Genomic DNA, 26,143 nt, shown 5'->3' with positions numbered 1-26,143 from the left:
CTCTCACAAATCTTAACCCTAGCCCCAACAAATATCTCCGTGGCTCAGCCCACTCTAAGAAAAAAGACCCCAGGTCCTTTCGAATTAATCCATAGGCCCATGGTGCTGAATGCCTCTCTAAATTCTAGACCCTAAGGCCCTGCCTAGGCCCAAAAGTGGCCCAGCTACGCTGCCGAAACAAAAAAGGCCCACCCCCTTTCCTCCCAAAGTCAAGACATGGTCACAACCCGCTCTAACACCTGGAGGCCCACGAGCCACTCCCTTGCTGATGCACTCAATTTCCAAGGCCCAAGACTTAAATAATAAAAAAATAAAAAAAATAAAAAAATAAGAAGAAGGAAGCCTGCCGAACAGTAGGCATTGCAAGAAGAATAAGGGCTCATCATTCAAGGCCCCAGACCCAGCTTCCTTGCCAAAAACTTGGGTACCCAGCTACCAAATAGTCCTAGAAGCTCACACAGCTACCAAGTGTTGCCGCAACTTCTAGCTTGTCAACTTGGGGGATTAGGGAATGCCTTACGGCTCCCACTAAAGCTGGAATGCTCGGTCACGAAAACTCACAAGTTCCCAACCCAGAAGTTACTTCTTGACCTCAAACTTGGGGGACTACTGTTTACACCATAATCAATCGAGCATACTCAGCCTCAAAGCGACTAGCACCAAGACAGCCACGCCTTCTTCCTTGCCAAAGGAAGACACACTTCCGATGTGCCAGACACCTGCCGAAGCTCCTAATTGCCAAACCTAATCCCTAGGACACGTGTCGCCACCACGACGACTTGCACAAAGTCCCACATTGAAACTTTGTGCAAACCTCCCACTTTCACCTCCTTATAAATAGGGAACAGTACCCAAGTAAAAAGGGTATCTACTTTCTCACCTTTATTGTTACTTTGCCAAAATTACCACTTATAGCTGGCTTAAGCATAGGAGAGCCTTTGGCCGGCACCACACCGGTGTCCAAAGCTTAACGATTGCTTCTCCCATTTTGTCTTCTGCAGGTTCCCCCCTTATCAAAGGCCTTAGCCTTCTTCTCTACTGAAGACTCCACACACCTCATCACTAAGTTGGACTCAACATTGGCCGAGCCATTTTGAGCATCAATAGTCGTGTAACATGAATCGGGATTGGGCCAAATTTGTTGATTTATGTGATGTGTAGCTGGTGTGTTTTGTGAAGGCCAATGGTTTAATTATTCTTAGTGATGCTCCGAGTTTTGCATGGCATTTTCACCAAGGTGGAGATTGTTAAAATTGGTGTAAATATTATGATAATTGGACCCACAAGTTAAAAGTGTGGGATAAGCTACAAGGTAAATATAGTGTAGCAATCTTTGACTTTTGGTGTAGCTAATAGGCAGTGCATCAAGTGGTAGTTTCATGCAATGATGGCTTTGGTAAAAGTTGTGAGGAGGTAAAGTCTTCATATTGAAGGAAGCTTGTTGCAGACGCTTCCCCCTAGCTTGGTGCCCACTCAAGGCTTCTATATAAATAGAAGTGTAGCTTGTTTTGTGTTGGTTGCATTCCGTGAGAAAGTTAGAGAGCGCAGAGAGAGTGAAAAACAGGGAGAAATATGTGGGTGAGAGATAGAGTTCTTGGTAAACATTGTAAGTGGGTGTACAAGGGTTTTGGGTTTGGGTTATGTTGATTTAACTCAAGTGTATCTTATACTGTTAGTATTCTCATAGTGAAGTACTCTATTCGGGCATGTAGGCATTATTTTGCCAAACCTTGTCAATCTCTTGTACAATATTTTTATTTCTTGTTTATATTATTCTATCCAAGTGTGGTTTATATTATGGTGTGGTTAACTTTGAATTTCACAGTGAAAAAGCACAACACAAGTTATACAACATGACCGTACTACCGTATTACACTATAACCACTCACAAGTAGGGCCAATTTCATCATCATCTCCCCAATTTGGGGCAAAATTACGCAAGCAAAAGCTACATTCAACACGTAGGCTCTAGTTTGCTAGATAAGTCACTGAATTTGACAAGTAATTGGTTCAATTGTGCAAATTTATCAAAATATTCATGTCACATCATCAAAATTAATATATTTCTGGATGAAGTTAAGAGTAGGTAAAAAAATGGTTGGTCGGGTAGGAGAGTAAAATGGATCACTCAGTTTCAAGGGGACGACAGTAAATAATGAAATAAAACTTCCAATAAACCGCGTCAGAAGTGTGATATTTGTCAAGTCGCAGGTGTCGCAAGTGTTGGAGAAGAAAGAACCGACGTAGGAAGGAGGGAGTTAAAGACAACCATGGATACGTACGCAAAGGTTTAAGGTCCGTCCGTGTAAAATTTCGGTCCTTTCCGTGTTGACGAAAAGACTGACAGGTGGCTATCTGTGAAGTAATCAATGCCCAAACAGCCTTCATTCCTAATAGGATATATATACAAAACAAATAGCCACACCACTCTTCACACTCTAAGCTAACCTGCAAAACCACAGGCTCTCTCGCTCTCTCTCTCTCTCTCTCTCTCTCTCTCTCACTGTTACTTACAAACACAACACAGCAATCTGTATCGGTTTCTTCTTTTCCTTTGGGGAAACACAAATTAAGGTACACACAGAATTGGAGTTGTTGCCAATTTTTCTTGCAAATCACTATATGTCTATAGCTGCTGCTACTTTGTCTTTGGAATTGTGAATGAGAAATGAAGTTTTGTCGTTGTTGCTTTTACTTGATGTGTTCATCTTGGTTTGTTTACTTACTGGTTTCACAATTTAAGCACGCAATTAGATAGTTGAGGACAGATCCTTAATTCCTTACTATTCAAGTGCACTCTCACTGTCTCTCTCTTGAATCTGTAAATGGCTTCTTTTTTTTCTTCTTTCTTTTATCAGTTCAGTTTGATTTTATCAAATTATTTACTTACTTTGTGTATTGGGAATGTAGAGAAAAAGTTATCAAATACTGTACGTATTCTGTACTCAAACCGTTGTTTAGAAAAAAATATATAGCAGTGAAGGACCAAAATGTGTTTTGTGTTGAAAATCAAAAATAAAAGTCAATTTGGAAGAAACCCCCTAATGTTTAAAGATTATAGGCTATAACAGAATCAGCTGAAATTAATCTCTCCAACCCATACATACGACTGTCATCGAACACGGCTTTCCACGGGATTCTAATGCTTTTGCTAAGATATTTTGTAGACTAGACAAGCCTCAAAATTCCTGTTTGTAGCAAACTTGGATAGAGTGATAGTTTTTCCTCAGAACCAATCATATCATAGTAGATGAAAGAATCCCCTTTTGTCTGGGGAGAGCCTTACTTTTGCTTTCAGGAACTAGTGTGTGCAACAAAGCAGAATGTAATGAGGTCTATGGTCTATAATCCAATCTTGCAGTCCTATTGAATTTCACATCTTTGAAATTTTTCATTGCTTGAGATCCATCCTCCATACCTTTTCAAGTTGTCAGTTTTGCACACCAAAATTGATAGTCAGTCTCTACTCTAGTAATATTCTAGGAACTATATACGAAAAAGACGAGACATTTGATATAACTTTCTAGCAGTGATCAGTCAAAACTGCATATTTTGAAGCTTAAATATTTATTTTAATTAGTACATGGACCGGCATCTGCGGCATCGGGCCGATCAATGGGGCCGCCCTGACGGCGTTGTTCAACCGTATCCACTTCGCCAGCAGACTCTTTGGGTCGATTTTTCATGAGGATTGAAGAAAGGAATATAAGTTTCATTAGCTTGCATTTTTATAGTAAAACATGTAGATGAAATATTTGTAATCTTCCAATTGTTTAAGCATTGGCTGTGATGTGCTGACTACAGAGCTCTAAACGTAAACAATTTATTCTTATTTAGGCAAACACAATGGCTTTTCTTGTTCTTGTTAATTATGAGATTTTATAATTCACCAAGTATTAGGATTTTCATATTCTACTGCATTTGTTCTCAGATTACTCGTCTTACATTTACATTTGTTTCGGGTAATCTCAGGTCCAGAGGAAACAGTTTTACATTTAAAATTTTAGGATATAATCTGGAGATGGAAGACAAAATTGAACATCCAGGGGAAGAAAGGGTTGAAAAGGAAGAATCCCATGTAGTGGTCAAGACCAAGGATGCACAACCAGGTGAATTAAAGAAGGAGAAGGCTGAGGTGGAACTTGAATTAAAGACCAAGTCAGTGGTAAAAGAGAAGCCAAAACATAAAAAGGATGAGGAGAAACATATTGATAAAGATGAGGAGAAATCAAAGAAGAAGGAGAAAGACATAACCAAGAAGGAAAAGAAGAAAAAAAACAAGAGTGGCAAAGAGAAGGACGAGGAAGAGAAACAGAGCAACGGGGATAAAAAGAAGGACAAGGAAGAGAAGAAGAAGAAAAAGGAGAAGAACAAAGATATTATAGGCTCAGAAGATAAAGAAGATGATAGAGAGGGGGAGGAAAAAGATAAAAAGAAGAAAAATAAAAAAGAGAAGAAGGAAAAGGGTAAAGATTTAGATGAAGGGGAAGAAGAGATTGAAGGCAAGGATGATTATAAACACAAAGAGAAAGATATGGATGAAAAAGAGTCGAAGAAGGAAAAGAAGGATCAGGTCAAGGTGAAAGAAGATGAAGAGAAAAGGAAGGACACAGATAAAAAAGAGGAGGATGCGGATAATGTGGATGAGGAAAAAGAAGAGAATAAGAAGAAGAAGAAGAAGAAAGAGAAGAAAGGGAAGGAACATGAGAATGATGATGATGGAACAGAGAAGAAAAATGATGAGGAAAAGGTTGATGACATTAAAAAAGAAGGGAAGAAGAAGAAAGATGTGGAGGAGAAAAGGAAGAAACACAAGGGTGATGATGATGAGAAGGAGAAGAAAATGGATGAGGAAAAAGACGATGACAACAAAAAAGAAGGGAAGAAGCAGAAAGATGTGGAGGAGAAAAAAAAGGAACACAAGGGTGATGATGATGAGAAGGAGAAGAAAAAGGATGAGGAAAAAGACAATGACAGCAAAAAAGAAGGGAAGAAGAATAAAGACAAAGATGATAAAAAGAAGAAACACAAGGGTGATGATGATGGGAACGAGAAGAAGAAGGACGAGAAAAAAGAAGAGAAAATAGACAAGAAGGAGAGAAAGGAGAAACACAATAATGTAGAGGATGAGGAAAAGACCAAGGTTGAAGTTACTTCTAGGGAGATTGAAATAGAACATGTCAAGGAATCAGAGGATGAAATGGAGGAACAGAGCCAGAAAGATGAAGTAAAGGAAGGTAAAGAGAAGAAAGACAAAGATAAAAAGGACAAGGGCGAGAAAAAAAGAAAAGTTGATAAGAAGGACAAGTCCAAGGATGTTGGAAAGTTGAAACAGAAGCTAGAGAAGATTAATGGCAAAATAGAAGCCCTTCGTGAAACAAAGTTAGACATCATGAGGCAGATAAAAGAAGCTGAAGGTGAAAGTCTCGCTCTTGCTGAGAAGCCCACAGATGCGGCACTGGTGGCTACTGATGCAGCATAAAACCTCTGTGGTAGTGCATTTCAGCTGTCCATGGTCCATACATTGCAATCTATGTTTTATTTATATGTTGTGTGAATAAAGGGTGTTAACAGTAATGAATAAAACTAATCTGAAACAAAGTTAGACATCATGAGGCAGATAAAAGAAGCTGAAGGTGAAAGTCTCACTCTTGCTGAGAAGCCCACAGATGCGGCACTGGCGGCTACTGATGCAGCATATAACCTCTGTGGTAGTGCATTTCAGCTCTCCATGGTCCATACTTTGCAATCTATGTTTTTTTATATGTTGTGTGAATAAAGGGTGTTAATAGTAATGAATAAAACTGATCTGTTATGTTTTATTTACATGTGGAAGCTAATGTCTTGTATGAAACTAAGATTACAACCTCCCATTCTGGTGAGTGGTTTTTAGGGTACTGCAAATAATGGTAAGCTGTAGCAAGCAAGTTTGCATGAGTAACAATTAACAACAATCTTGGTTTAAGTTACTGCAAGTTTTGGTTTGTTTGTAAACAATTATTTAGGACTCTCTCGGAACTTTCTATATGAAATTAAAGTTGGATTTAATTTTGTTTCTTCTAAGGAATCATGCGGTTACTATGATTTGTATTTTTACCTTTTTACATGCAAGTGCTTCAACTTTGTGCTGTTAGAGATAACTAGCTCTAGTTGAAGATGCGACCGAAATTTTGAGCTGTCAATATTCTTTCTTGGATAAATAATTTTGCAAGTACCAAATATCAACATAGAAGCTCATCCGTAAATTTCCAAAGCTTGATCACTTCACTATGGAGATGCTGCATCACCATAAAGCTTCAAAGTAATTCATGCCCGTGAAAAAGGAGAAACAACGAAGATTCCACTGAAATGCGGCATCCAACTTCAACCGCGTATAAACAAACCATTGTGACTTGCTGTCAAAGCAAAGCTCATTTTGACAGGAAATGAAACCAACAAAAGAATCAATTTCCAATAAAAATTTAACAAAAGATCCGCAGTGAAGCATCCAGTGTACCTGTCATTTGTTCTCTGTATATAAAAAACATATATAAAAAAAAAAAAAAAGAATAAATTTTACACAGGTGGCTTATCTAACATGTAGTCCTATGGTTGAAAAGCTTCAATATGGCTAAAAAGGTGTACAAACGCTGATCAGCTTACCCCAAGTTCATTGATCTTACCCGATCCTCATTTCACAGTAAGCTACACAAATAACTCCTGTTATAGAAAACCCAAGAATTGACCCAAAGAATATGTTTGAATACCTATACCTCTCCAAATGGCAAAGTTGGAACCGGGAATCAAACCTTAGTATTACTCTACCTCCAAAACTTTTCCATTTCAGAAGAAAATGATGGAAACTGAATGCCGCCTTACAGTAAAAAGAACTTGTATCATATGGAAATCCAATTTTAGTCATTCGGGTCCATTTCATCATCCTGATCAAAGACTAGACTTGTATTAGTTCTGTCACTGTCATTTGATTCTGGTTGCTCAACCAGAGTACTTCCGTACTCAGACAATTCATTGTCCTCCACTTTATCCTCTTCCCCAGCCGATTCCAAAGGAACTTCCTGACCATGCTGCATCCACTTGGGGCACTCTTCTTCGCCTCCATGCACACTTCGTCCGTCATTACCTTTTACATGAACTGGAACCTCGGCAGAAGATATTCTACAAGAGCATTCAGGGAGTGGGTGTGATATGAATACGCCTGGCTTCGACGAAAGGGATTGCCTTATTAGGCCTTCCTCACCTAAGCTTTTCTTAAGATGTTCCTGCACCGAGAGTGTCCAATTATGCTTGGGATGGTATACATTGTCCCTGGTCATGTTGAAAAGTTCTGCTACAACTTTCCTGTTCGAAAAGAGCACATACAAAGTCAAATAAGAATATTTATCACACAAAGTCAAATAAGAATATTTATCACACAAAGTCGAATAATAAAATTCTTGTTTTTTCTATTACATACAAACAAGAATTATTTGTTAAACAAGAGCTCTTCCTAGAAGTAAAAAGCAGACAATTTTTAACCTTTTGCAACCAATAATCTTATGGAAATGGTTAAACATCAGCACAGGCTCTCTGAAAACTATTATTTTATTCAAGAGAATCAGCTAACTATTCAAGAAAGTAGAAAGTTAATATAGCACTTCAAAGCGGAAGCGAACACGTATATTTCAATATATTGCTTTAATGAGGTCGCATGTATTTCCCAGACCCGCACCCCGACAAATATATGTCCATCTGTGTGTGCGTGAATATACACACAATTGAGCATCCAGATATGCCCCATGTAGTACATGATATTGCAAAGGAAAAAACATTTTGTGTTCACCTTTATCCTTTTTAAAAAAAAACAAAAAAAGACAAAAACAAGAGGTCCAAAACGATGTATGCAAACCAACAACTTTCAATAAATACTCACAATTACCTATCAAAAAACTAAATAATGAAGTAAATTCTTGAAATGTACGAATAGAAGTATACTATTAACCAATCACAATCAAACCATTCTTTCCCTTCTCCACCAACTCAAACCCACCCACCAGTGGCCTTTTAGGATTCAAATGAACTTGGGGCATTGTAGAATAAATTAAGCTAAATTAACCCAAAATCCTTCATATGCCATTTGAAACATTGACTAAATCAATTTTAATGGGTCATTCACACTTCATGAAATTACTTTCAAGTCCATCTAATCATACCTGTCTGGTCGGTATGTTCTAGAAGAAGCAGTCTCATACAAACGGTGTCCCATAACCAAGCTTGAAAAATCTGGCCATCCACTGCCATCATTATTAAAGCCAGGAAAGAATGTGTCTGCTTCCACGGAGACAATATAGTCAAGAGCATCCCAAATTAGTCTATGTGCTTGCATCCTTAGATCCACAGCTGAAAGGTCTGGTTCAGTGGCAGTCTCAGTAATCCAACCATACCAGCCTTCTTTTTCATGTTGATAGATAGGTCTACCAGGAGGTGGAGGAAGAGGCCGAGGCCTAGGACCAGCCTTCTTCCATTCTTCCTTAAGTTGTGCCTCACTTTTTGCTGGAGGTGGTTGAAAAGGATTTAGAGGAAGAGGTGTTTCAGGTCCAAGTATATCCAACAATTCTTTATTGCTGCACAAAGAAGTGCGATCCACTAAGTTGGGAAACATGGCACGCAAGGGGACCAGAACACGTTGACCCCCAAACGTTTCAGAACCAGCCAGATATACAATTGTTTTAGGAGGATACCCCATTGCACGAAGAAGAATTCCAACCTGTGAAAGTTCCAATAAGAATAAATGAGCTAATGCACCAGCAGAAACTTTACCTTGAAACTTGGTTCATGCATATTTCAGAGGGAGCTTTTCTTTCTTTCCCTATTTGTTTCAGTTTCTAATAGTAATAAGTAAATACCTCCTCATACACCTAAAAGAATCATTCTTTATTCTTTACACATAAGTGACATCAAATGTAGATTTAGTCAAGTTAACTAAGTAGGCTGATTTATCAATTAATAAGTCCTTACTTGCACTTTATAAGTCATAAGATGATTCATTGATGCACCTTTAGCAAATAAAAGATCACATTATATAGCGTGTATACAAAATTGTAATATTTAAATATATCTATATATATATATATATATCAAATTTATTCTATGCTTCCTTGTAACGAGCTTGCTCTCAGATGTATGGAGTTGGGCTTCTCTATTAATCAAGGCAAGAGATATAGGCTTGAGGTTGCTTTCACAATTATACAAAGGAAAATATACAAGGCTGTTTTCAAGTCGGCCATTTTATTTATGAACACCCTTGTTTGTTTTCAGTACTATTTACAATGTAGAAAGAAGACAGTGCATTTCATTAGCAAACCCGAACTCTAGTTGTAATTCTTCCCCACACCTTTTTTTCTTTTTTTATTTATTTTAAAAAAAGCATTCTGTGAAGGTGATGACTCAATTAGGGCCAGCCAACTAGGTAATTTAGGAATCACAGTGACCAAAATCCACATTTGAAGTGGATATCTTTAAAAAGGATCATTTCTAATTCTTCTTCATTGTCTATTCCATCATTTTCCCCTTCGAAAATAAAATTTTTCAAGTAAAAATATTAAAATCAGTTTTTTTTTTTTTTTTTTTTTAATAAGATAGGGTTCGATTAACTAGTGCTAAAGTCATTCCATCCTCTATTTTTGTTTTTTGGCCTGCATTCTCTACTCATCAAACATATAACGCAGAACTTTTTGGAAATACAATTCACTCCAGATATTAGTATTTAAAATTAAGGGTGGAATTGATGAAAGGATGCTTGAGGTTCTGCTTTTGCGGAACTCCTGAAATCAATTCCGAATTAGTGCCTAGAAACTTAAAATCACAATCAGCAAAGAAGTTCACTACTAATATGTAAGAATTCCTATGGCACTGTAAAAAAAAAAAATTTAAATCAGGAAAAACCAGGGGAAGGAAACGCCACTACACAAAACAACAGTGCTTACTAAACATACACTGGATATGAAAGTTAGAACTGAGCTTACCTCTTCAGGCATCAGAGGGCATGAGCCATTTTCTCTACGCAAGTGTGAGTCTATGCTTAGTTCCTCATGAACAATGCCCCGTTTAATCATTTGTGCCCTTCGATATTGTATGAGTTCAGTGTGAACATCCTACACAAATTTACCAAGTTAACATGATAACTTTGATAACCATGAAAGTGAATGAATAAGCTGTATAGATTTCGGAGTTATTTTAAGGTGGAATCACTTTTACCCGCAGGGAGGGGTAGAGGGCTCTGAAACAGAATTTATATTGGAATTAAATCTAACCAAGGAACAAAATACAACAATTTGTTTACCACTAACTTCGACTTCAGAGGCAGAAATATGGAAAGTTTTATACCCGACAGCTTAAGCTGGTAGGACATGGGACAATGATTATGTTTAAGTTGGAAAACCCCCTCACATGTGGGCCTCTTTTAATCACTAAAGGCCAACATGTGGAAAAGGTTGCAATTGCAGGGATTTGAACTCCTGCTCTGATACCATGATAAAGTTTATTTACCAGTATTCCCGAAATATTAAGCTATTAGCATGTGGATCAACAATTTTTTTATTTGCTCACAAATATAAAAGATAGACAGGCTTAAACATCGTACCTGAAAAAGTTCAGCGCAACCATGATATGCCAAGGTTTCTCTCAATAAACCAGGATGAAATGCTAGAAAAGGTTGGCCCCATGCACGTAACCTATGGAAATATAGTATAAAACCAACATGGATCAACTGAAGGCAAATAGTTCTTAGAGCAATTCTAGTCTAAGTACTACCCGAAGGATATAACCACACTACCAGATATTTAGTTGTACCCATGCTTTTTGCTTGTTTTTGGAGTCAGTATGTAATACTTACTAGAAAGTTCAGGAGATGAGCTGTAAAATTATGCCATGCAAATATCATTATTGGTTTGGCTGCGTTATTAGAACCTTGTGTGTGGTCTTTGGTAGTTTTGATGTAGAAGAGCAAGGGAAGGATTAGATGAATTCGTTCAGGTGAGAAGTATGAGTGGCAGATGGTAGAAAGTGTAGAAATAACCAAAACATAAGAATCACTAGAGTAGAAGTTAGGAATATATGTACTAGTTTAGAACAAGGATGGCAGACTTATATGCTCTATATGAGGTTTGACCATGAGAACTAGTCTCCAGAGAGCATACATGCTTTCTAGAAAATTTCGTTATATCTTTAATATTGAAAATGGGCCTAAGTCTCATATCTTATGGTAGCTCCAAAATATGTGTTAGCAGTAGTCATTCTTGAGTTTATAAGGATCTGTATGCCTTGTTCGCAGTGTCTTGAACATACTCTCAGGATAGTGTTCCAACTGAATTCATACCATCAAACGAAATCAACTTACAGTCAATTTTCTAGCCCCATTTTCACGATGTCTGAAGCGAAGGACATTGTATGATGAGGCAACTATACAATATTCGACAGCATCTAGAGATCATGATGATGTAGAGAACATCTCCCATAATCAGATTGTTTCTACCAGGAATGGAGGATAGAAAGAGTTCTTAGTCAAATGGAGACAGTGACCACCTTAAGCTTGTACTTGGAACGCATAATCAGAGAAGCAACAGCTTAACTCAGATTTCTATGAGGAACACCAAAGTCTTGACTCGCCAGATCCAAATTTTGTCGAGCCAGGGAGAACCCCTTTGAAAGTGTATAAGCAAACAAAGAAGAAACTTATTCCTCAGCCCAGTACTGTAAATTGGTGGGATCAAGTTGCAGCAGGCCCTAGTATGGCACAGAATAATTTTGCTGATTTTTTTTTTCAGCAAAAACATAATGTTGAAGAGTCACAAGAAGTCTAGAGGTCCAGATTCTTAAATTAAGTCTAAGAGTGCCAGGAAATTTAATTATGTTCATGCTTGTGAATACTAGAAGTCATTGGGAGACTAAAATAAGAGGTTCAAATAAAACTTATGACTTCAAGTAATGTGTGGCAGAATAAAGTCATGGTTACACATCCATATAAAGCATGTAAGTCTGTGGTTTGTTGAATAGTATTTACAGAAAAATCTACTTCTTGTGACTAATTCACAAATCTAGAGGCTACAAGGCCTTGTTTCACAAATAAGAGTGATTCTAGCTCCTAGAGCGATTCAAGTAGTTTTAAACTTGTTCATCTAACTTTCTCCTTTATTTTATGATTATTTCTACATTTTCCAGCATCTGCCACTCTTGTTCACTTAAACATATTCCTTTTCTGAAGTCTTTTAGTCCCAAAAGGAAATACTATACTAATTCGGAACCACGAGTGCCAGGAGCCTACAACATTTCTTCCAAAACTTTGAAGAATAATGTAGAAAGTCTGAATATTTTATATAAAACAAAAGGATTTTAACAAAATTATTATAGAAAATTCCAGGCGGCCTTTGAAGCTCTTTAAGACGATTCATTCACTTTGCCTGTCTAGAAAACCCAGGCATAACCACCAAGGATTATACTTTCAATTTTCATATTTCGTGCATATTTATATCTTATTTGCCAGAAAGCCAGACCTAACATATACTGGTTCAATTCCCTAATCCCATAACCTTATCCCTCCAGTCTAGCCGTTACTATGCCTAATTCCAACCCACCCATAACCTTCAAATAAAAAATTCTTTTTATTGTCTAAGAGCAGTCTGTACCAATCAAGTTCCCTAAACACCTATATTGCTCAATCAATTCAAATCTTAGCCAAAAAAAAAAAAAAAAAAAGGTGGGTTGGTAGATTCATACCTCTCCACCATCCGGTGACCAAGAATTTGAATTTCTGGCCTGAATTGAAGTGCATGGAAAGCAACCCTGCATCTAAGCCTTTGAAGCTCGGCCATGCCTGGTGGAAGGATTGACTGAAAAGAGGATTTTATTATTTCAAGAATACTTAAAACTCAATTGTCAAGCATGCAAGCTGAGAATGCAGAAATCGCTAAAGCAAAAAAGAAAGGAAAAGACACTGGCTACTGACAACCATATCGATGATCATGAGAGAAGAATGGTCTCTCTGGACCAATAGCAAAGCGGAAGAGAAATTTCAATCAGGCCAACAGAGCGTAAAAATGATAGATCATGCCCACATGTATCAACTAATGGAGCTAAGATCCTCCCGATGACACCTTTTCATGTAAATTTTTTATATACTACAGAACACATATTTTAAATGCACCTAGGGTAATACAGAGAATAATCATGTTATTATTGATTATAAACAGTGTAATCATCCAAGGGGCATCGAAAGTCTAATAAAATAGTGCTAACTAAGCTCCTGAGTGGCAATTCAAAAATAAATAAACTAAAACTCCTGAGGCCTTCCTGTTCTGTTACTCACCTCATCTTAAAGTAGTGTAGTGGAACATCAACATCAGATCTAGTGTAGTTATAGTTAACTGATTTTTTTGGAATTTCTTTTTCTTCACAAAAAATATTCATAGTTGACAGCTCTAGGGCACAAAAGAATACGTGGTTATCAAGGTTAATAGAACATGTATGCTTCCTCAAGAAGATGACTTTTTTTCAATAGCTAAGTATATTATTAATAATAGTAGAACAATGACTACCTGCAGACATCCACCATCAGCAATAACCAAGCCAATAACCTTGGCTTTCTTTAACTTTGGTAGGACTTCTTTAATATAAAACTTAGGAGAAGCTGAATTCTTGGGTCTAAAAGAAGGGTATTCATTCCTTTTCCTTGCTGCCTTCAAATTGTCTGGCAGGCTCTTCACAATGATTATGTCATTTTTAAGAGATGCAATAAACTGCTCCTCGTCGTAGAGATATGTAAAACTCTTGAAACGATGGCTGACAAAGTTAGAGAAAAAAAATGGGTAAGAAGGAATGAACTATATGATCTACTATTACAGAAAAATGGCATTTGAAAAAAAACACTAAGCAAGCTAGAATAAAGAACCTGATGCCTTTTGAGCGAGTACTTTCTTGAATGTCTGGAATGACAAGAGTAGCATTTAGAAGCCTGGATATGGTGACCAGATCACAGATCTAGAAAATTAACAAAGATTTATGAACACCATATACAAACTATCATGGAATTACTTTCACACATTTGATAAATCGTACCGTAGATCTTATCTTTGAAAATCCACCAAATATTTTCGCATAAATGAAGCCACTGCTCTGTTCATTTGGAACTGTAAAGAAAATAAAAGTAATCAATCAGCTTTAAAATTAACGGTTGAAGCTCACCAAACCCTCCAGTGACAAGCAAGAACAAAGAAAGATGGAATTCAATTAAAAGTCAGAATACCAAGGATATCGGTTTGTTGAAAAGGATTAACTATTGCAGTTCTCAAGATCTTGGACAGGTGACAGAAGCATCGTGACTACAAAATGCGTTGGGTCATGGATGCAACGTAACCGATTTGTCAATTTACCAATGTAAGTGTCTCATGGACACCTCCTACTTAAATACCAAAATTGGTCGCAAAAACAAGTCATCTAGGTCCTATCTCCTAACTGTCAAATTCTTAAACTATTCCATACAAGATTATGACAACCCAGCAACGAAATAAACGAGAAAACACACAAATGGAAGAATAAGAGCAAAATCATCACCAGGATAGTTGCTCCTGGGGTTGGCATAAGGCTGCAAAGACTGCAAGGGCTTTACAGGTTCCCATAGCTTCTTATTAGGAATATTCTGCCAGATTGTAACAAAGAAAACAAACCCATCATTAAACAACCCAAAACATACACTCAAAACACCTGCATACACACACACAAAAATTAATCAAATCCCACCTGTCTCCCGGATAGGGTATCGAAATCGTTATGGAATGCAGTCAATGCACTATACTGGACTAAATCGACAGTGGAATACTTTGCTATAGAGAGGTGCCGAAGCAATGATGCAAAAGATAAAACGAGGACAAACAGAGCAACCCATTTTATCTTAGATTTGAATGCCATCTTGGTTCATCAAGCACAGAATTCAACTTCCCCAATAACATCACATTCCAAATCCAATTTCAAGTAGAATTCCTACTCAAGATCAACCTCCATGTAAGAAAAGATAATAACAAAATCAAAATTAGTTAACCAAGAAAGCTAAGAAGATAAATTAATAAAGAAATGCCCATGTAATGCTCACTTTGGTAGCTGGGAATCTTTCATATCCTTCTTTAATTCCAAACAAATGCCAATTCCGAATCAACTGATCTGGGCTATTATACCAGATATGCAAAATTAAAATAATGATAATTAAAGTCAACGAACCTTGGAAGCAGGGCCTATTAACTGATTAAAATCCAAACAAAAAATCGATCATGACAATATTTTCTGGGGAAACAAACAGCGAGCAGATGGAGGAAGATCAAATCTGGTGTCTAGAGTAAGTTTTTATGAAATATATGGGTTTTAGTGTATTGGAAAGAAGGAATTTCTCAGGAAAGATGGGATTTTTCCGGTAACATGGAAGGAACGGAAAGAGGATAGAGAGAGTATGGCAGTGGCACCTTGTCCTCGAATCTGGAGGGAAGGTAAAATATGTATGCTGTCGAATTTTCTCTCTTTTCTTTTGTGGTGAAGTGTACTCGGATTGTACTCTTTTGAAGATCTTGAGTTTTGTTTTGTTTGCTTTTACTTTCCTAACATGAATAGTAACTTTGCTACTTTGATTCTCTATTTCATTCTTCTGCTTTTTTCTTTAAATAAATTAAAATTACATTTTTTTTTCTTTTTTTGCTATTTTCTTTTTGCCAAGTTCTTTTCTTTATTCTTGATCTTGCTTAAGAAACACTTTAGAAAATTCTTCCAAAATGACACGTTTACATCAGCTAATTTAAAAAGGTCAAAAGCCATTTTGCTACTTGCAATTACCATTAAGGTCCTTGTAATTTTCATAATATCTTTCGACTCAAAAAGTTTTGAATGCAAAGCAATTCAAGTACAATCCCCAATTTCTATCAAATTACCTTATTTATATTCACGTGTAGGGTATTTGGTCCAATCTTGCAACCTCTCCCCAACCACTCCCACAGCCACCCCATAAGCCCTTGTGGTAGCTTTTCTTCTGCTTTCAAGTCTCAAAGTCCTTCACCTCCAATCTTGAATAATAAAAGATTGTGTGACTCTTTACTCTTAATCTCTAGCTTTTGATTTTGGGAATTTGGGTTCATGAGGAATGGTTTTAGGCAATGCATAGAATAAGGGTTGGAGTTTGATAATAGAGAGAGGGGGAAAGGTGATTGTGGAGGAGGGGAGCAGAATATTGGGTTCGGAGGGGGAAGAGGGAGGGGAGAAGGTGGTTGTGTGGGTGATTCGGTTGTGGCTACAGGGTGTTGAGCGGGTTGGGTCTAGAGGAGGAGATTTGGTCGGGAAAGGAGGAAGTTTGCTCGGGAATGTAGAAAGGATGAGAGAAGGTGGTTGTGGGCAAGGTCTAAAATATCGATGATATCAGAAATATCGGTAGTCCAAAAATATGGAAATTTCGATGGAAATATCGGGATATTATCGATATCGATAAAAATTGAATAAAAACCAAGGAAATTGTAAGAAAAACTTGGAAATTTTTATTGAAACTTTGGAGAATGTATATTTAGTCAATTATCTATGAGTTTATCACAAAAAATTAGAAGGAAATGCATTGCATGATGGATTTAACTAATTTAAGTTGATTATACAGCAAGCGGGCAAACACTATGAGTGTAAAAAATATGTAATAATTAATGAAAAAAGATTAAATACACCGTAATCATTCATATATAATGATTTACTATAATATTTTACACTTTATACATTGCATGGTAAGATACATGAATGACTTAGTACCACATAGAGTTCCTACGATGTTCAAATTTTTCACTATCTTCATCATCTCTATGTGTAGAGTAAGTGTATTGTGAAGAGTAGTCATCAAATGATAAATCCCCAAAATAGTTTTGCATGTAATTGTTAACATACCATCCATATAAATATAAATATTTTAGCATATTATCACAAAAACATAAGATATGGTGTTTAAGGTGTTGGAGGAGTAAAATGGGAGGGGTTCATATCCCCTTTGTGCTTTTTTCTCCCCTTTTTCCCTTTTTTTTTTTTTTAAAAAAAACTTTTTTTTTCCTTCACATCGATATTTTCGATATTTTGGCGATATTACACCGATATGTTAACAAAATATTGCTGAAATGTGAGCGAAATTATCGACATCGATATTTTCCGATATTATCGTCGATATTGTCGATATTTATACGATATGTACATGGATATGTTCTGAAATATCCGTGATTCAAAAAAATCGAAATATCCTCGATATTTCCTCGATATTATCGATATTTCAGACTATGGTTGTGGGGGTGGTTAGGAGGGACTTTAAGATTGGACCAAAATGCCCCTCTACGTGTACAAAATTAGATTAATTTGACAAAAAAATTAGAGATTGTCCTTAAATGACCTGGAATTCAAACCACATGGACAAAATTGATCACATTCAAACTACAAGGACCTAAGTGGTAAACTACAGGGGCCTACAATGACTTTTTACTATTCAAAAAAGGCGAAAATTTAGTTTTGGTCATTATAGTTTGTTGCTTTTACCACTTTCGCCCACATAGTTTCAATTTTGTTAAATTTATCCTTATAGTTTCAATTCTGAGCAATTTAAGGACACGTTTCAATTTTTGTCAAATTCATCCAAATTTCGTTGTTTTGACCAAGTGCCCCTCATGTGGAGAGATTTCAATTCACTCAAGCCATCTAAATGTAAAACACAAGCTCAAGCTCTTCTTATACACTACAAGCACGATAGAGTTTTTAAATTTTTTGCATCTCTGGGTTAAAATTTGAGTGAATTGAGAAGAACTTGGATAGGTGTTGAGGCCCAAAAAATCCAGGGATTTCAATTCACTCAAGCCATCTAAATGTAAAACACAAGCTCAAGCTCTTCTTATACACTACAAGCACGATAGAGTTTTTAAATTTTTTGCATCTCTGGGTTAAAATTTGAGTGAATTGAGAAGAACTTGGATAGATGTTGAGGCCCAAAAAATCCAGGGATTAGGCCCAAGTTTATTCTTAGCCCAACATGAATAAATTGATCGCGAAAGAAATATAAGAAAAATTGTGGGACGCACCCATGTAAGCCATGGGCCATGCGTCATGCCAAACAAACATGCGCAAAAGAATCAAAATGCACTGGCTTTATAAATTCATGCTCACCAACTTAATCCGATGCTATTTAGCCCGATCATGGCTTATTGTGGCATGATAAATTCAAGCACAAGCGGGTTAAATAAACACGCAATGCCATGAGGAAAACCACTATTTTAAGCTATGCTACAGGCTTAAGTGGGCCCAAGCCACATAAATTACCCGGGGCTTGCTGAGAAGGTTGTGGTATGGAAGGAAACAAGCGATCACGGGGCCCATTGAGGGTTCGAGGAACGAAAGTTTTAAGCCACTTGGGGGCATTAAAACTCAAGCCCGTTCCTCGAGCCCAAATACATGGGTTAGCATGAGAGAAAAGGGAAAAATGGTCCAATGCCTTAGGAGGACATCTAGAAGCCTGTCCTAATACTTAGACAAGCCCACATCAATAGAATGCCCAAAATTAATAAAGCCATTTCCAGTAGCTTGACGAAAACCTATCAAACGCTGGAAATAATAGGCCAATAATCCAATACTGTGCTCACAAGCCCAGCCCAGCGACTTGTGAAAAATCTGGCATCGTGCTTCCTCATTGTTAGAGTTCCAAGGTGGTCAACAAAGAGCCATGGCAGGGATCAAAGGAAATCCATGAACAAAAGAAGAATACCTAGCGGACAAAAGACTCCATCCATCTCCCGTTTCTACTGTAAGCACCATTTTGAAAAACCAAGAAGGAAAGCAAGTGGCGCCTCACCCCTATAGGGAGGTCCAGCCACATAAAATCCTTGGAACCCCAAAAGGTTCCTTACCCAGGCGCCTTGGATAGGAGAATTTCACCAAATTAGATCAAGTAGGAAGAAACAACGGAAAAAGGGAGAGAAAAGTTAGATAAAATTAGGGTTCTTTTAGCCTATAAAAGGGAGCTTCTCTTACCCAGCAAAATCACCATCCAGAGCCTAACCAAGCTTTGTCAAGCAATTGGGAATTTACCCAAACCACCCAATTTTCTTCATCATTTGTTTTTCTTCTTCTCTTAAGATTGAAATCGTTCTAATTTTCCTCTGCCCTACTCTAAACCTTCGTTCTCTGTAAGAAATCCATGCTTCTCTCTCTCTCAAATTGCTAAACTCGTGAACACTTAGCTCCCATGCTGCAAGCTCCTCAAGCTAAGCCATGAATCAATTTATTATGTTTATTCGGCTATTGGTGAAAAGAACCTTAGGGTATTTTTCTAAGGTTTCATCAAACCTTTCAGAAACTCCTTTCAAAAACTCTTTTGGGAGCTTGGTTTCTGAACTTAGGTACTCAGTGAATTTTTGTTCATTTTCCTCTTACGGCAGCCCAGGCCCATTCGTCAAGCTGCTGGAACAAAAGACCCTTACAATAGGTTCATAAATATATTCATTTATATGCTCCTTCTTTTAGGATAATTTGTTGTAAAAAATGACTTTTGCTTTATTTTCTTCATTTCAACTTCCAGAGCACTTAATTGGTTTCAATAGACCTAGGACTTTTGGTGGAATTTGTGTGCAAAGCCAGTCGGAATGCGAAGCTAAGACCTTGAAGATACTTGTGTAATTTTTCTAGAATTTTTAGAGGAGCCAATTAGAGCAATTTTTCAAGTCAAGTCAACTTAGGGTGAAATCCAGGTTCGAAGATGAGGATAACAATACCATTCTTGGCCCGTCACTAACGGGAATTTTAAAATTTAGGGATCCTGCCACCCCCGATTTTGCCTGAAATATTCTCCCATTAGGGTCGGAGACCCAACCCATTGGGGATTTTTACCATCCGTAAACCTTATGTGGCTATTAGTGAGATAAACCTTGTGCGGTTGATATTGCCGATGTATTTCTATGTATCTGAATTAATCCTTATGTAAATTATAACACAACACTTGCCACTCTAGTGGTGAGGTGTTATAATTCAATGTTGGAGGTCAGGGATTCGATCGATTTGCTTGGTTCACGGTTTGAAATACTCAGCCCTAGTTGAGGCTTTGAGTTAATAAAACGTGTACCATTGAATTAATCCAACAGCTGCTGTGAAGTAGTTTCTCAGAGTCCCTCATTTTATGTTCCATAGGTGAGCGGGACAGTGAAAGCTTCTGACGAGCCTTTTAAGTTCCTTCTTAAAAGATTGTCATTTTCTTCTGTTCAAAGAAGGATAGAAAAGAGGGAGGAAGAAATTTTAAGCTAGAGGCATTTATAAAAAATTCTCTATAGTTTTTCTTATTTATTGGAAGTGAATTACAAATCAAAACATGGCCTCAGAAAATTACAAATCAGAACAAAGCCAGATTTTGAGGTTTAAGCTTGTAAGCTACGTTTACTTTAAAAGAATATAACTATAAAAGAAATATATACATGAGGAAATCCAATTGAAATGGACAGAATCATGTAAAATGATTTGTTGATTTAGAATTTTCAAAAATTACTTGAGGTAACTGTCGAAAAACTTCGTCGTAGCCACAACTCGTACATAACCATGTAAAAAGCATCATAATCAATAGGAGAAAGATGCCATTGGAAATGTTTGCGCACCTTCAACACATTGCTTTGTAACCGCGTATATTCCTCAGAGCTGATCCCTTTAAGGATTTTCTTAAGCAATGGGATATCTAGAGTGGCAACAATCACTGAGAAGCTCTTCCAGTTTAGTATGTCTGCGAATGGTAAATCATAGTAGTTGGCAATTATCACCGGGACACAACCATAATATAATGAATCTGCAACACGAGCTGTATTCACTTCAAAGCCTTTAACATGGAGGCAGAACTTGCTACCAAGCAGCTCATCCGCATAAGGTGTGGTAAGCCGACCAAAGTGTGCAAAAATCTCAGAGTCATTTCTCCACACTTGAAGAAGCTTTTCCCGTACTGGGGAGTTAATTCCTCCAGCAAAGAACGCAAGTTTTGTTCTGCACGTTTGTTTTTTTTATCAAAGGAAGAAATATGAGTTCCAGTTCCTGTAGAGATCAAAGCAACATATTTCCAAAACATGCATAAAGTTACAACTGCGTTTTTCATTAAATGTTAAATTGCATTCTATCAAACACTTCCTTTTGGAGGCAAAAGGAAAAGATGAGCGCACTTTCAAATTTTCACCCAGAGAAGTTCAATGATACAGCACTTCTGTTCACTCAAAGTCTTTTCTTCCTATGTCATAATTTTACGCTGCTATATCCCAGTTAACATGATTCACCATCAGCTATGGGGAACCAAAAATGTTCATAAGTGTATGATCTAGGAATTTAACATTATGCAAAGCCACAAAGGTATACTCAAATGCCTAGCACAAGTAAACATCAGTTTCCAAGAAAAAGAAGAGAACATTTACATTGTAGTTTTACAAACTTGGCCTCTATTAGAAATTTATTTTCTTAGACACAAGAAATGATATAATTCAACCAAAATACTCTGACTTCCTCTGCATCACCTCATCATTATCATGCAGGCCCAAAACCCAAAGGGTGAAGAAACGATGAAAGAGGGGTACAGGCGCAACCAGAATAGTGCACATAGTTGAACATACGTATATTTAACCTTGTGGTTCATACCATCTATCATATTCCTTAGGGAAAGTACCAACTATCTTCTATGAGCTATAATTCAGCAGCATATTTTGAAAAGGAAACAGCCCAGCTGATAGAAACTACCAAAATAAATTTATAAAGAGAACATTGCATGTATTACTGCAAGATGAGTGCAACCCACCAATCTGAGAGAACTGCCACCCACACATCAGTAGATATCAAGGAGACTCAAAAGGATGCAAGGAAAAACTCACTTTTGATGAAGGTCTTGACTGATCATATTAAAAAATGCAACACTAAAAAGCAATATTAAGAAAAGAAGAAAAAAGAATCACTTTTTCATGCTTGCTTCTCCAAAATCTAATATTAACTATGAAAATATAAGACCATGCTTTAACAAAAGAGAAATAGCAATTCACGAAAGTATATCCACCTATTTGATGAAAGAAGGTCATGTGGCTCTTCTTTTCTCGGCCATATTTGTGGCAGACATGCATCCTTGTGTGGTATGTAACCAGGAAGGAAGTAGCTTGAAGAGCACACAACTTGAATGGCATTAAATTTCACTTCGCTTGCTTTTTCCATAGCTGACCGCCCAATAGAATGACAAGCAACATAAAAGTGATCTGCTCCACCTGTACGGTTCCAATATTGGTACTTCTGACTAACATTGAATATGTAATCTCTTATAAAATCTTGGATACCTCCCACACCAACTCTAGGGTCATGTCGCAACCTTGCAATTGAGAAAGGCAGAAAGAAAAGATCTGCCTTGGTTGGATCATTTGTGATGAAACGACTTTTCATAAGGACCTTCTTGAAGAAACTTTCACTTGCATAATTACCCCCAGGTTCAGAATCCACAGGCAAAAGTGCATTTGCAAAGGAATCATCTTGCCTGTGAGGATAGACATATATCTTAAAGCTCCTTTTCATTTCTTTATAGTCTTCCAGAAAGATATGTCTATCATGGAACACCTCGTTGTTATTGACATGACTTCCTGGACCATAAAAACGAACGGTTTCCAGATACTGAAATTAAAAACATGAAAGTTAACAGAAACTTTCTCTAACCTGCCACTCACCCACCCATGCCAAAAGTTGTTTTCGTTAACATATTCAGGTGAACACCTTTGAGAAGTCCCACACAATAGCTAGGACAAACATCTTTTAATTGGACATCTTCACATGGATCCGCTAAAATCTTTCCAACCTCCTAATTAGATTCAACTTATGATATAATCCGAGAACCATGAAATGCATTAGTAGATTGTGCTGTAACCACTGAGCAGACTGCATGTATTTAAAATTTTTGTGGAAAGAAGCAATGTATCAATTCAATGCTAAGGGTACTTAGTTGTGTAACTGTACAAGGCCTTATGCAATAGAAGTAGGACAAGTCCATGATCCTGTGTCCTGGTTAGATGAAAGACAAAACTATCGACTCCAGGATTTTCTTAAAGCATGTCATTTTCTGCTAATCATTCTTTGGCGCTGTTCATACTATATTCAATTGGTAAATTCTTCAAGCCTATACTTTTTATTATTATTAAAGTTTCTTTGCCCAAATCAGAAGCTTATAATTACCGTTACAATGCCAATTGCCAAATAAGAAAATGAAATTTTCTTGGTTTTGTCCAAAAGTGAAGTCTGCATATGAATATAACGATAACCCATCAAACATATAAAAACAATTAGCATAATTAGCAAGTCCCAGAAGCAAAGATTCAAGATTGACATACCATCTGAACCCAGTTGAGGTCCTAGTGAGCGTTGACTCTCAATTCTCTGACCACCACCATCCTCTGTCAAAGGAGCTTCAATTGCAAAGGGTGTGGAGGAAGTTTTGTGACGTAGAATTGTGAAAGAAAAGGTAGATGAAGAAGAAGAAGAATTGATTTGAAGTGGTGTTTTTGGGTTGGGGTGATGATGAGTGAAGAGATTGGAGGTTGTGGAAATGTAAAAGAGAATGAGGAGAGAGGTTACGAGAGCTAAGCTTGTGGGTATGAAGAAAAAATGTCTAAATGAGCGGCCTGGAACACGCCGCTGAGACAAATAGTACAACACCAGTGAAGAATACGCCATTGGAACAGATATGGACTCTTCTCAAACTGTCCCAGAAGGACGGACACATAGAGATGAATGAGAGAGAGAAAAAGAGAGAGAGAGCGAGAAAAAGACCTGTTTCATTTCATGTTTTCATTTCCATTTTCTTTGAAAAATCCTATTCCTATTTAGAAAATTTGGGTTAAATACTAGTTTGGGTTTTTCATTTGCCAAAACGGTAGTTGCCTTTTACTGGATAAGTTTATATATTTTCCACATGGGCTACTTGAGTTCAACTTCACTTTACCTTTTTTTTGGGATTAACATCAAAAGAACCTCTCAAGGTTTGGGGTTATTCTTAATATCGGTCATCGGGTTTTAATTTCTTCATTTTACACCTTATAATTTTCAATTTCAGCTAATTCACACCGTCCGTCAAGTTTACTGTTAGATTTTCAGTTAAATTGGTGACGTGACAATTGTGGTACCCACTTTGATGCTGATGTGTGAATAAAAATAATAAAAAATTCTTTTAAAATATTATTAAATTATATTTTTTAAAACAGAAAAAAAAATTCCTCCCTCTCTCTACTTCGGTGATGGAGAAGCGGAGAGTATCGCTCGGAGAATCGAAGCAACTGTTGATTTCCTTTCTGTACGTCGACGATGAGCTTGGAGAGGCGGTAGGAGGGGATGGCGGCGAGGATGGAGACGGCAGCGGCGCTGACATCAAGGTCGGGGAAGTCGAGATCTGTGAGAATTCCAAAGCAGACGATGTCCCAGAGTCTGCGGTGAGGCGGGTGGAGCGAATGAGATCAAAGGCGAGCTTTTTGCAGAAGGCGGGACAGGCAAGGTGACGATCTCTTTGACAACGAATTTGGCGATGACAGATATGTCGCGGTCGGTTGCAGATTGTTGGAGGGCTTGAAGGAGAGCATTGGACTGGCGAAGAGTGCCATTGGAATGGAGGTCCACTTGGATCTGAGCGAAGAGTATGTCCATTTGGGAAGCTGAGATCAACTTCAATCGATTGAGCTGGCCTATTTTAAGGTTCATTAGGATTTGAGAATATTGGACATTGAGAGAGAGGAACTGAGAGTTTGGGCAGATTGCAGTAGAAATGCAGAGTATGCTAAGCTCTAGCTTTGCTTGTATTGGTTTTTAGTTTGAAAAAGAAAATGATGGGGGTAAAAATCATCAGGCTTCTTGGAGGTTCAGTTGGTTGGCACGCCCGGGTTGGCAACAACAGAGTTCATTGTAAAAAAAACTGCACCAGCAACCCCCTCCTCTCTCCCAACCCCTATAGCTTTCACCGCCGCCCCCCTTATGAACCTTGACCCAACCCCACAGAAAGAAGAAGGCCAAGCGATCTGACAGATCTAACGAAGCTCATAATTTTCTCTCCGACCTAAGACAAATCCATCTCATCACCTAGGAACAACAAAAATGGGACCAAGAACAAAACTTTAGGACTTTCCAAAATCTCCCAAACCCCAAATATTTCGTCACTCCAAAATCTCCTTTTTTGGCCTTTACTGCGCGCCCTCTTTTCTGTCTTCCTCCATTTCTTCCGTTTCTTCTCCTTCGTCTTCTTCTTTAAGCTTTGTACTCTCCCACAATTCGAAAACCCATAATTCTAAGCCTGCCCAGATGTCTCTGGAATGACTCGAATCTGACTCCTCTCTGGCGAACTTGACCCAAACACAGAGACAGTGGGAGAGGAAGAGAATGAGATAGTGAGTCGATGAGGGGCGAATATGCGGGTGGGGTTTGTATGGCTTCAATGGTGGTTGGGTGGGGAGGTGGTCGGAGATGTGGGTGGGGTTTTTAAGTTCTGGGCACATAAAGAGAGAGAGAGAGAGAGAGAGAGAGAGAGAGAGATCTGGGCGCATAGAGAGAGAGAGAGAGGGGAATTTTTTTTCTTTTAAAAATATAAATTAATAATATTTTTTAAGAATTTTTTATTATTTTTGTTCACACATCAGCATCAAAGTGGGTAGCACGACCCATATTAAAAATAACCCCAAATCTTGAGGGGGTCTTTTGATGTTTGTCTTTTTTTTTTAATTGGGGGTCAAAGTTAGGAAGCAGGAGGTGGGGAAACTCACGCACATAGATATCACAAGAGTTTGAACTCAGGACCACTTAGCACCTAGTGGACTCGGGAATTTTTCAAGAGAGGGGCAATATTTAAAAGGCTAAAAGTATGTGAGGGAAATCCCAGTGCAAGAAGTCCATGAATCCATCTACATTAGTCGATAGGAAAGGAGAGAAACTTTCAATAAATAAACGTGACATTTGCATAAAACAAAATTAAATTTTAGGTTGAGAAAGTAAGAAAGGACATATTCCAAATAAGGGGATTAAAGCTATGTATATTTATTAAATAGAGATACACCATTAGGCTAAGAAATCAAATTGAATATTACAAAGTCTCTTTTAGACATTTAAT

General features: G+C 37.6%; 3 protein-coding genes across 7 annotated transcripts; 1 reads left to right on the top strand and 2 right to left on the bottom strand.

Annotated features, from left to right (window-relative positions):
- LOC109950454 (glutamic acid-rich protein-like) lies at window positions 2,429–6,048 on the top strand. Of its 2 annotated transcripts, none has more exons than XM_020569206.1 (2): window positions 2,429–2,574; window positions 3,973–6,048. In XM_020569206.1, the coding sequence occupies exon 2, from the start codon at window positions 4,022–4,024 to the stop codon at window positions 5,480–5,482; it is 1,461 nt and encodes a 486-aa protein (XP_020424795.1). In that variant the 5' UTR covers window positions 2,429–2,574; window positions 3,973–4,021; the 3' UTR covers window positions 5,483–6,048. The 2 variants fall into 2 exon arrangements, with proteins under 2 accessions (XP_020424795.1, XP_020424797.1); XM_020569208.1 differs by having other exon boundaries at window positions 3,963–6,048.
- LOC18769363 lies at window positions 6,414–15,864 on the bottom strand. Of its 4 annotated transcripts, none has more exons than XM_020569203.1 (11): window positions 15,119–15,864; window positions 14,770–15,024; window positions 14,584–14,668; window positions 14,089–14,159; window positions 13,922–14,010; window positions 13,569–13,812; window positions 12,751–12,863; window positions 10,619–10,709; window positions 10,002–10,130; window positions 8,190–8,743; window positions 6,414–7,338 (listed from the first exon to the last, which is right to left on the bottom strand). In XM_020569203.1, the coding sequence occupies exons 2-11, from the start codon at window positions 14,935–14,937 to the stop codon at window positions 6,894–6,896; spliced, it is 1,989 nt and encodes a 662-aa protein (XP_020424792.1). In that variant the 5' UTR covers window positions 14,938–15,024; window positions 15,119–15,864; the 3' UTR covers window positions 6,414–6,893. The 4 variants fall into 4 exon arrangements, with proteins under 4 accessions (XP_020424792.1, XP_007204235.1, XP_020424793.1 ...); XM_007204173.2 differs by having other exon boundaries at window positions 14,770–15,009; XM_020569204.1 differs by having other exon boundaries at window positions 15,244–15,864.
- On the bottom strand, window positions 20,306–23,852 carry LOC18771255 (probable glycosyltransferase At5g03795). Its single transcript, XM_007204717.2, has 3 exons — window positions 23,388–23,852; window positions 22,079–22,646; window positions 20,306–21,030 (listed from the first exon to the last, which is right to left on the bottom strand). The coding sequence occupies exons 1-3, from the start codon at window positions 23,728–23,730 to the stop codon at window positions 20,538–20,540; spliced, it is 1,404 nt and encodes a 467-aa protein (XP_007204779.2). The 5' UTR covers window positions 23,731–23,852; the 3' UTR covers window positions 20,306–20,537.

Source organism: Prunus persica, chromosome G7, assembly GCF_000346465.2.
Source record: "Prunus persica cultivar Lovell chromosome G7, Prunus_persica_NCBIv2, whole genome shotgun sequence".
Classification (NCBI taxonomy): Eukaryota; Viridiplantae; Streptophyta; class Magnoliopsida; order Rosales; family Rosaceae; genus Prunus; species Prunus persica.
Note: the sequence above shows the minus strand (reverse complement) of the source record. Positions and strands in the feature narration are given on the sequence as shown.